The sequence below is a fragment of the Solea senegalensis genome, unplaced genomic scaffold (genome assembly GCF_019176455.1).
Source record: "Solea senegalensis isolate Sse05_10M unplaced genomic scaffold, IFAPA_SoseM_1 scf7180000013837, whole genome shotgun sequence".
NCBI classification, from domain to species: domain Eukaryota; kingdom Metazoa; phylum Chordata; class Actinopteri; order Pleuronectiformes; family Soleidae; genus Solea; species Solea senegalensis.
The window spans coordinates 40273-51537 of NW_025320902.1; the positions used below are offsets into that span (position 1 = coordinate 40273).

At 37.4% G+C, this 11265-nt stretch overlaps 2 protein-coding genes across 2 annotated transcripts; both read left to right on the plus strand.

Moving 5' to 3' along the window:
• Window positions 1-969: 969 nt before the first annotated feature.
• Window positions 970-5257, plus strand: LOC122760624 (metalloproteinase inhibitor 2-like). The gene is made up of 5 exons (XM_044015743.1): window positions 970-1269; window positions 4366-4457; window positions 4563-4665; window positions 4773-4894; window positions 5014-5257. The coding sequence occupies exons 1-5, from the start codon at window positions 1146-1148 to the stop codon at window positions 5191-5193; spliced, it is 621 nt and encodes a 206-aa protein (XP_043871678.1). The 5' UTR covers window positions 970-1145; the 3' UTR covers window positions 5194-5257.
• Window positions 5258-6894: 1637 nt separating this feature from the next.
• LOC122760629 (metalloproteinase inhibitor 2-like) lies at window positions 6895-9831 on the plus strand. The gene is made up of 5 exons (XM_044015755.1): window positions 6895-7145; window positions 8610-8698; window positions 8802-8904; window positions 9336-9457; window positions 9572-9831. Exons 1-5 carry the CDS (start codon window positions 7019-7021, stop codon window positions 9758-9760), a joined length of 630 nt encoding a protein of 209 aa, XP_043871690.1. The 5' UTR covers window positions 6895-7018; the 3' UTR covers window positions 9761-9831.
• The last annotated feature ends 1434 nt before the right edge of the window (window positions 9832-11265 follow it).

An 11265-nucleotide genomic window follows, 5' to 3' on the forward strand; every position in this document is an offset into this window, starting at 1 on the left:
AGCAATTATCAGAGCTTTCATATTCATGATAACCCTTTTGAGACGTGACACCTTTTATAACAAAACAAAATTTCAACCGGCTCATCTTGTGTTGTGCTCTGACTGAAAGAACACATTTTATTGCAGGGTCACAGGAATCGTGAAGCATAAAAGTGTTGTATAGATGTCACATGACATCAAAAATAATCCTAAAGGGCCAGTTTCCCTTTTAAAGAGTTTAAGTACTTATATGCCCAGTGTGTTAAAGTAAATATTTAAAAAAAACATACTGAAAGAATTAAAGTGAAACATGCCAATATTGAAAAGTCAGGAAATATCATCTTAAAGTTTATTTCATTTAATTTGAATCAAGTGGTTATTCAGTGAGAAAGTTTTATTATTGATGAACATCTAACAGAAAATTGAAAAAAAGAAGGTTTATTTTAATTGGTTTCTTTTTGCCTGTCTTTTAGCCCTAATTAGCCCTCTTATTGTTGTGTTGTACTGTATGTACTGCATATTGGTCTACACTGTGGTATTTATAAATACAAATGGATTAGATTGGATTTTAAATGTAAGGAAATGTCTCAGTCCTCACATATAGAGGACAATAAATGCGTGTCACCTGGTGTGGGTGTGCCGGTATCGAACCTATCCAAAAATGTTTGATGATTTATCCTCCTGTCATAGCTATTAGTGCTTGACAAGAACTAAAGAGTAATTGTCCAACAATTTGATTCCAAAATGATGTCTTAATAGAGATAATAAGGTATTAATGCACCTGAATTAAAAGGACATTTTGTCCTCATTTTTTTTTTTAACCCTGTTAACCCGTGGGACTCGTTTTTCCGTATGTGTTTGTATTGCCTTGCAATAGGTCACATGTTTTGATATGATCTCATCGGAAAGTTGATTTTCAGGCTAAGGACTATGGATTAGGAAGAAAGGATAAATTGTGACAAAAGACGCTGCTGCTCCTGTTCCCTTATTTGCTGAAAGTCCACGGGGGGGCGGAGTCTGCTGCAGCTAAGGGAATAACAGCGAGGAGACGCGAGACGCCAGGAGAGAAGTTCGTAGACACCTGCGGGAATCTCCAGCTCTCTGTGACGCCGTGTACATCCAATCCCGTACTCTGTTGAAGCCCGGGGACAGTGACTTAAACAAAGATGACCTGGACAGTCCACACCTGTCTTATCACGCTCGCCATCCTCTGTGTTTGGCAGGCTGAGGTAGCAGAAACATGCCGCTGCATGAGACATCCTCAGGAGCAATTCTGCACCGCAGACGTAGGTAAGTTGACAACATTCATAAATAATAACCAAGTATAAACATGTATGTATACAGAACTTATACATGCTTTTTTTTTTTTCAACTAAAAATGTTATTGTTATTTAATGAGCAAATAACACACTGAATTCACCTTTTATACCCAGATTCTCCCTGGGCTTCTTCTCTGAGAAGTCAAAAATGAATCAACCACTAAAACTACATTTTCTGTTCAGGAATGCACTAGTAAATCACTATAATTTGACATCTTGATCAAGACATAATAACATGCTTTACTATGGTAAAACAATGCATTTGAACAACAATAACAATAACAATTATACTTAAGCATTCAAACTTAAAGAGCTTCTACATATCTGGTGTATTAACCGTCACAGAAACATAAAAAAAATATTTTAATACTTACCAATGCTGTTAATGTAGGGCAGCTGTGGCATAAACCTTACATTGGGTGGTGGCCTAATACAGTTGTCAAGCACCGTGTATTTATACAGTATAGAACTTCCTCTCAGGTAACAGTCTAACTGAAATGTTTTGTACAGCATGTAAACTGCATTATCCATGTATAAAAAAACAACAAATATCTGCTTTAATATCACTTAACAAATGAATGACCACAGCTCCCAGTGAAAAGGGAAACAACATCAAGAGAAACAATTTTCTTTAAAGATCCCATAGCCCGGAAGCTCCAATTAACGCTGCGTTTGTGTGTGTATCTGCGTCATTACCTCGTTTATGCGGGCACTAGTCCGGGCACATCCGGTTGCGTACATTCAACCGCAGAAGAAGAAGAACTACTCTCGTTGTAGCTGCTGAGATGCAGAGCATCCACCATGCCAGAGGGGGAGCTGTGTATCTGAGAGCTGGCCTATCTATTACGTCACTTCCAGGTACCTGGCCAATCACAGGACAGTGGGAAAGCTCTCGTTGGCTGGCCAATCACAACACAGTCCACATTCTAGGGGTGTGGTTTTGGTCTGAAACAGCGCGGCTGACAAGAGTGTCAGTGAGGAGATATTTTGATCGGCTCGTTTGCAGCGATTAGGAGGTTTTTAATCATGAAAACAAGTTCATATATGTAAGTAGACCTCCATAACTAACATATATGTGTGATACAAGCATTCTATGTCACCTTTAAAGATCCCATAGCCCGGAAGTGGCAATTTACGCTGCATTTTTGTGTGTATCTGTGTCATTACCTCATTTATGAAACGCTAAAAGTCTATAACAATCAGTTCAGTCACTGCTGAGAGCGCAGGGTTTGATTGTTTTCCTGAGCTCTACGAAGCGGAACGGCACTTCCGTTGACTAGTTATGTCACTGGCGAAATTCACCACTCCTCTGAACAGCAGCGCCTCCTAGTCCGGGCACTAGAGTCCGGGTACATCCGGTGACGTACTTTCAACCGTAGAAGAACAACTACTCTTGTTGTAGCTGCCGAGCTCCGTACAACCGATATGCTCGGCAGCTACATCAAGAGTAGTTCTTCTTCTCCTTCTAGCATTAGCGATAGCCGGCTACGCTACGCTCGTGTTTCATTTGCATGTGTGTTTATCATCTCGGTAACCACAACATTATCCAAGCTACAGGCGTCCTGCAGCAGTCTTTCATTTGACTCTGGGTCAGACTCCGGATCAAATGCGTAAGCGATTACGGCATTACTTAATGTTTTGATAATTGTTAGCGGTGCATCTACCTTTCCAGAGGGGGAGCTGCGGGTCTGAGAGCTGACATGCCAAGTATGTCACTTCCGGGTAACTGGCCAATCAAAAGACAGTGGGAAAGCTTTGTTGGCTGGCCAATCACAAGACAGTCCGTGTTCTGTGGGTGTGGTTTCAGTGATGAGACATTTACATCGGCTCGTTTGTAGCGACTAGGACGTTTTTGACCATAAAAACGACTTCATGTTTCTAAGTACACCTCCATATTTCATATATAAGTGAGATAGGACCATGCTATGGCCGCTTTAAGAAATACACTTTGGTTTCTTCCTCTTTATAATATAACGTATATATAATTATAAGATAATTATAGGTTTGAAATTTGGATAAAGTATCTGTGAACAAACTTGCCGTACTCTCATTCATACAATTATAGGGTGAGGAGGAGGATGAAAATGACTCTGTAATTATCGGCTGATACATTTTCTGATGCCATTTTTAATTGCTTCAACTATAACAATTATTATATAGTACTATATTATAATAAATACCCAGTGTTCCCATGAGTGTTCCTTTCAATATTATTATTATTATTTTGATTATTATTTCCTGAAACAAACAAACAGCCTGAAAATAGTATCTCCCACTCTGGTGCTCATTTCATTGTATTTTGTCAATTTTTTGTTTTGTTTTTTGTTTTAATCACAAAACTCCACTTGTTGCTGTTAACATGGACCTCAGAGTAACACGTCTCAGCAGTCACAGTTAACGGTGTGTGTGTGTGGTGTGCACACAGACAAAGGTTCTGATTCTGATTCAAAGGTTTGCCTTTGCCATTGGATTTCGTGGCAGCGTTGGGTGAAGAAACCGCATCTTCTCAATGGCTGCTTTGGCCTCTATAATGTAAACTGATATCATACGAAACTTGCAGAAAGTGGCTGAAATACAAAACCTTATGTCGAAGGTCTCTCTCCACACAGTATATCCAGTCATTTCAAATGGTTTCCCTCTTCTACAAGAAGAACCTATTAAAGTCCACTCTGGATGCCTTTTGTTTAGGTTGAGTTTGCATGGCTGCGACTATTTGTAGACTGGTTAAAGACTCCCAGATCATAGTGGTGTGATAAATATTAGCTTGTTTTGGATTACATTGATTAATGATTAAATTGCTTGATGTTTCCCAAATAGTTCATGTGCAACATCACCATATTATTGTCTAATTTTAAGTATTTTTCTATTAGATAGATGGATGGATGGATGATAGATAGATAGATAGACAGACAGACAGACAGACAGACAGACAGACACCACCTACAGCATGCCAAACCTGGGCAGGGCTTTGGCCAGAGACCCAGATATAGATCAGTTTCAGTGTGACAATGGTGTTTCACTCGTTGATTTCTAATACAATGATAAATGTGTGTGTTTTCTCCTCCAGTTTTGAAGGCAAAGGTACTTGGAGGGCTCAAGGTTGTAAAAACTAAGCATGAAAGCCTAAGCATGAAAGGGTACAACATCAAACAGCTCAAGGTACGTTCTTATTTTTTGAAACAAGTAGTTTCTACATATATGTGGGTATACTTTATACACTGTTGTTATATTCATTTGTTTTATTATCTGTGTTTAACTTTTCAGTCGTTCAAAGGGAACTGCATTACAATTCATACCATCTACACGTTCACCTCCTCCTCTCTGTGTGGGATAAGTCTGAAGTATAACACGGAATATCTCCTCTCAGGTATAATGTAACCACCTCACTAACTGGGTGGTGGTCTAATAAAAGCACTGTATATGTGCAATTTCATCAGTTTTCACATGCTCCAATATCCTCTCTCTTCACTTTAGGCTCATTTCTGGACGGGAGGCTGCATGTCAGCTCCTGCGATTTAGTCAGAGAGTGGGATACCTTGTCTGACAGCCAGAGGGAGGGTGTGGTCTCCCAGTATGAACAGGGCTGTGGTTGCAAGGTAGGAGCAAGTTCAACAACAATCTGCCACAACATAGGTTGTAAATGAATCTCTAAAGATGCATGACATGTTGTAAATCCAGCGACTGATGTTGATCCCATCTCTGCTCTCCTGTTCAGATCACTCACTGCTACTCTTCGCCCTGTGCCGCCAGCAGCTCAGCGGAGTGTCTGTGGGGTAATGAACCGACAGAGATAAAGCTCTTTGGAAAACGGACCATAGGCTATACTTGTACCATGAAGAGTGACAAGTCTTGTGCCTGGTGCAAGAACGGCGGAAAAAATTGCATTGATGCTTAACTCTACCACTGTGCCACAGAGTGATCAGAAGACAAATGCAATAAATAAAGTCATCTCAGTGTAACTTATTTTGTTTTCCTCTGATTTAACACATTTTATTTATTTTTTGGTTGCAGGACATTTTTTTTCTCCCTATTTATCAGTCTTATGAATTTTGCGCTTTCTAAAGCCTCTACCCCAAAATCTAAAGCACTTTCTTATAAACCGCCTTGCTTTCAACTGAAATAAAGGGATATGCATCACAATTGATTTATTTTCCTAGTATAATTATAAAAAGTATGTCATGAAACACCAAACATTTTTGATGATACTAAACACACAAGCCCGTCCTTCATCATCCCGTCATAGCTGTTTGTGCATAACAAGAACTAAAGAGTAATTAACTAACAATGTGATTACAAAATGTCCTCATAAAGATAATAAGATACGCCTTAATAAGATGCACCTCAATTAAAATGACGTCATGTCCTCATTTTGTTTTATTCCTGTCCACCTGTGTGACTTGTCACGTGTGTTTTCAATGTTTTGCTAAAGGTCACATTTGAGCTCCTAGGAAAGTTGATTTTCACGCTAAAGACTATGGATTAGGACTTTCTATAGGGAGAGACAATTTTTAAAGATGGCAAACTATCCTGACCCAAAAAAAAAACATTCTAAACCGTGACGACAAGAGGCAATTTGTGCTTAATGTAGCTAGTCATTTTACAACCACATGTAACTATTTAATATCATTTTTTTAATGAATGACCGACTCATCTACAAGAGATGAAAATTAATTATGATTTCATTTTTATAAGAACATACCACCTGAAAAAGAAATGTAGCTCTCAAAGTGACACCATTATCACCAACGTTATAATACAGTGGTGTAAATAGGTCGAGCAAAGTCAGATACAAAGTCAAAGACAAATACTATTATTACAATTTTATTTACCCTGTCCTGTCCAGTATCTAGGACATGTGGGTGGGACATGTTGACATGTAGAGAGGCATGGACAACAATATCAAAGACAGTATATGCGCAGGTTAGTGACATTAAACGATTAAACTGACATTAGACATAAACAGAACATACATGGCAAAACAAAACCTAAAACAACATTAGATACTGACATTGGTGCATTTTCTCTAGTAATCGTCAACAACCGCATGAAGAGAAGGTATCCAAGCTAACAACAGCTGTATCAGTTTAGATTTACTTCATAATGTAGTTAACACTAAAAAGTAATAAAAACTAAAACTAAGTGTTTACAAATAATGAATACTAAAAGTAAAAAGTAATGAAAAATCCCAAACTGTTGGAGATACCTTGGAGATAATGTGACTCTAATCAATTATTAGTATTATCATTATTTTGTTATTTGTTTAATTCTCTACGCACCTTTCTAGCTCCACTCCGATCACATACCCCAGTTTATACAGTAGAACAGGATTTCGGATTTTCCTCCGAGTGCTACCTGAGGAACCTCACGTACCACCGGTGGTACACGGACCACAGTTTGAGAACCAAGGTTCTATAACAATTCTTCAGTCCTGCTTCATGCGTCACCGGAGCTGGCGGTCACAAAGCGGTTTTGTGGGTGGATGTGTAAACTGGGCAGGTCCTGGCCTCCACACTGCTGCTGCCCCTGCTCTCTTATTGGCTGAAAGTCCACGGGGGGGCGGAGTCTGCTGCAGCTAAGGGAATAAGGTCGAGGAGACGCGAGACACCCGCGTAAACGTTCGTAGACACCTGCAGGAATCTCCAGCTCTCTGTGTACACCGTATAGATCCGTGGATTTGTCCTTTACTCTGTTGAAGCCCGGGGACAGTGACTTAAACAAAGATGACCTGGACAGTCCACACCTGTCTAATCACGCTCGCCATCCTCTGTGTTTGGCAGGCTGAAGTAGCAGAAACATGCCGCTGCTCAAGGAGACATCCTCAGGAGCAATTCTGCAGCGCAGACATGGGTAAGTTGATAACATTCATAAATAATAACCAAGTATAACTATGTATGTCAGTAAGTGATTGGGTGTATATATATATATATACATATATACACACATATAATATATGTATATACAGTGCTTAACAAATGTATTAGACCCCCTGTGTAAATGTTTTGGGGGTTTTTACAACTAAAAATGTTATTTTTATTTATTTGGCAAACAATAAAGTCACAAATGAATCAAGCATAAAAGCATTCAACCACTACAGCTAATTGTTCTGTTCAGGAATGACTATATCACTATACACAGGAATCACTATAATTTGACATCTTAATCAAGAAATAATAATGTGCATTACTATTTTTTTCTGGTTATATTTGTTGTTGTTTTTGTAAAACAGTACATTTGAAAAATCATGGACAACAATAATAATTATATTTTTAGCATTAAAATATAATTTACGTTAAAGAGCTTCTACATACTGGTGTATTAACCATTACATAAACATAAAAAATGCTGTATATATATATATATATATATATATATATATATATATATATATATATATATATATATATATATATACACATATCTTTTTCCCCATACTTTTCTCCAGGTAACATTCTAACTGAAATGTTTTGTACAGTATGTAAACAGCCAAATAGAAAAATAATAATAATAATATCCTCCTTAATATCCACTTAACAAATGCTTCCACAGCTCATATTGAAAAAGGAAACAACATAACAAGAAGCTAATATTTCTAAGACTTCCTAACACATGAAAGAAATACACTTTCGTTTCTTCTTCTTCTAATAATTATAGGTTTGAAATTTGGATAAAGAAACTGTAAGCAAACTTGGTGTACTCTCATGCATACAATTATGGAATTATTAGGGTGAGGAGGATGAAAATTGTTCTCTCATCTGTTGATACATTTTTTATGGCATTTTTATCACTTCAACCATAACTATTATTAAATAGTACTATACTAAAATAAGTATCCACTTCATTGTTACTGATGAGCGTTCCTTTCAATATTATTTATACTTGTTTTGATTATCCTTAAAATTTCCTGAAACAAACAAACAAACTGGTGGTCATTCGAGTGAGTGTGGTGTGCACAGAAATGCTCTGATTCAAATCCATCGGATTTCGTGGCAGTGTTGGGTGAAGAATCCACATGATCCCACTGGAGAGTTGACTTTGAGGCTCAAGTTGAGACCTCTTTAATGACTGATGTTATATGAAACTTGCAGAAAGTGGCTGGAATACAAAACCTTATATATATATATATATATATATATATATATATATATATATAAATATATATACTTACATGTACATAGTATGTCTTTTTCCAACTATTTGTAGAAAGACTCCCCGATCACAGTGGTGAGATCAGCCAGAGACCCAGAGTGTGACAATGGTGTTTCACTCATTGATATCTAATACAATGATAAATGTATGTGTTTTCTCCTCCAGTTCTGAAGGCAACCATAGATGGAAAGCTCAGGGTTGGAATAACAATGCATGGAAACTTCAGCGCATTTGGGTACGTCAAACGGCTCAAGGTATGTTCTTGTTTTTTTTAAATAAGTAGTTTCTACATGGATGTGGGTATGTACACCCAGTTATTATATTCATTTGTTTTATTATCTCTGTTCAAATTTACAGACGTTCAAAGGGACATGTGCTCAAATTGATGAAATCCATACTGCTTCCTCCTCTGCAAGGTGTGGGGTGAGACTGTCCACTAACACGGAATATCTTCTCTCAGGTATAATGTAACCACCTCACTAACCACATCAGCGTAAAAATGTACAGTGCCTAACAGATTCATTAGACCACCTGTCGTAAAAACGAGATGTGTTTTAGAAATCTTTCAAAACATGTTTAAAACTAAAAACAACTAACTGACCACCTTTTTATAACCCACATTTGAGCCAACATTTTTTTCTGTTCAGGAATAAAACAAAATTACTATAATCTGACATGTTAATGAAGAGATAATAATGTGCTTTACTATTTTTTTTCCCTGTTTTTTTTTTAAATGTAAAATTCATGGAATAACAATAATAATTATATAAATATAAATTTGCTTCTACATACTGGTGTATTAACCATTACAGAAACATAAAATGTGATATTGATGCTGTTACTTTAGGGCAGGCTTTTTACATGATCTAATTGCCTCTCTCTTCACTTTAGGCTCAGTGAGTGGGAATAGGATGAATGTCTACTTGTGCGATTGGGTCATGCTGTGGGATAAGTTGACTGACAGCCAGAGGGAGGGTGTGGTTTACAACTATGAACAGGGCTGTGGTTGCAAGGTAGGAGCAAGTTCAACAAAAATCTGCCATAAAATAGGTTGTAAATTAATCTTGAAAGATGCATTACATGTTGTAAATCCAGTGACTGATGTTGGTCCCATCTCTACTGTTCAGTTCACTTACTGCTCCACTGCACCCTGTACCGCCAGCAGCTCAGCGGAGTGCCTGTGGGGTGAGGAAGCGACAGAGATAAAGCTCTTTGGAAAGTCGACCGAAGGCTATACTTGTACCATGAAGAGTGACAAGTCTTGTGCCTGGTGCAAGAACGGCGAAGAAAATTGCATTGACCGTAAAGATGTTTAACTCAGTGCTACAGAGCAACCAGAACAATGAAATTAAAAATTAATGCAATGAATAAAGTCATCTCAGTGCAACTGGTTTTATTTTCCTCTGATTAAGAAGGCACTGTGGTACAGCTGAAAACACTTCATTTATGTTTTGGTTGCAGGATATTGTTTTTCCTATTTATCCGTCTTCTGAATTCAGCACTTTCTAAAATTTTCTGTACCCCAAAATTTTAAAAGTTTATACTTTCTTATAAACCACCTTGCTCTCAATTTAAATAAATGGATATGCATTACAATTCAGCATCTGTGATTTCCTCACATGCACAAGAGAAACAATTCTGTGAATCTCTGTGTTGATTTAAAAAGATATTCTGTGGTAATCAGCCCTGGAAGCTATGTCACCTGTTGCCTTTCATATTTGCCTTTTCTTTAGTGTGCAACTTTTTGCCTCTGTTTATGTAAGTTGTGTCTAATGTGATCACACTCTGACACCAGCCATGCAAACATAACATGCTTTGGCAACTGTTTTCCCTAATCCTTAATAGGATTTGAACCAATTATCAGAGCTATCATATATTCTCTTTGTGAAAAAAGAGAGTTTAATCCTCCCTTTTGTATTTCATATACAGTATTACAGCTCTTGTCTCCTAACAGGAAATTGGAAAAAAACGTTTTATTTTAAACATTTTGAAACCAAAATGTCCTCCAATTCAGGATTGACCCAGCTGCAACAGAATCACAATTCACATCATTCACTTGATTGCCACAAAAAGATTTTCTATAACAAGAAGACCACACAACCTTGACAAGAACAAATAAAATCAGAAAACAATAAGTGCAAGTAACATAACTGCAGAGTACTTCCTTTATTTTAAATAATTTAAAGGGAAACGTGGTCAAGGGAGTGGTCCATGAAAAGCAATGGAGATGGGTAAAAAAAAGGTGCAGTAAATGATTGTATATGGTGTTATTCTTGGCTTTTATTTATTTATTTTCTTTTAAACTTGGATTTACTTGGCTTTACACAGGCAAGGACAGGGAAATACACTACGACAGCAATCTGCTGCCGACTAGTGGAAATAACAGAATGTGACATTCACTGACATTCCTCCACATGTTCAATTATGAGCAACTTATCAAACATGATGTCAAGCAGCATGCCACACAATCACTGTGTATGAATAATTTTGAGCAGTGAAAGATGTATTTATCTGACATCAATTTACACTTAACTTTTTTTCTGTCATTGTACATGAGCAGCTGCTGTTGTATCACATGGTCATGTATGGAACGGTTTATCTAATACAGACGCAATCCTCGCGTGTTTAAGTTTAATTTAGTTTAACTGTAATATTTGGTTCATTCGGCATCAGCAACAGTCGTGAAATTAACATGTGTTTTTAAATATATTTCATGGCGGGCGTGTGGCAGCCTCACCTCAGCACAATGTCGTTAACATGTAAACATACGTGTGTAGAATACAGTGACATATGTTGGTATATTGATCATTTTCCTACATTT

What these genes read in the sequence shown, in the direction of transcription:
- LOC122760624 (XM_044015743.1), top strand. Translation starts at nt 1,146, where the DNA reads ATGACCTGGACAGTCCACACCTGTCTTATCACGCTCGCCATCCTCTGT. An exon ending in ATTCTGCACCGCAGACGTAG is followed by an intron (nt 1,270 to 4,365) that starts GTAAGTTGACAA and finishes TTTCTCCTCCAG; the next exon opens with TTTTGAAGGCAAAGGTACTT. An exon ending in AACAGGGCTGTGGTTGCAAG is followed by an intron (nt 4,895 to 5,013) that starts GTAGGAGCAAGT and finishes TCTCCTGTTCAG; the next exon opens with ATCACTCACTGCTACTCTTC.
- LOC122760629 (XM_044015755.1), top strand. Translation starts at nt 7,019, where the DNA reads ATGACCTGGACAGTCCACACCTGTCTAATCACGCTCGCCATCCTCTGT. An exon ending in ATTCTGCAGCGCAGACATGG is followed by an intron (nt 7,146 to 8,609) that starts GTAAGTTGATAA and finishes TTTCTCCTCCAG; the next exon opens with TTCTGAAGGCAACCATAGAT. An exon ending in AACAGGGCTGTGGTTGCAAG is followed by an intron (nt 9,458 to 9,571) that starts GTAGGAGCAAGT and finishes TCTACTGTTCAG; the next exon opens with TTCACTTACTGCTCCACTGC.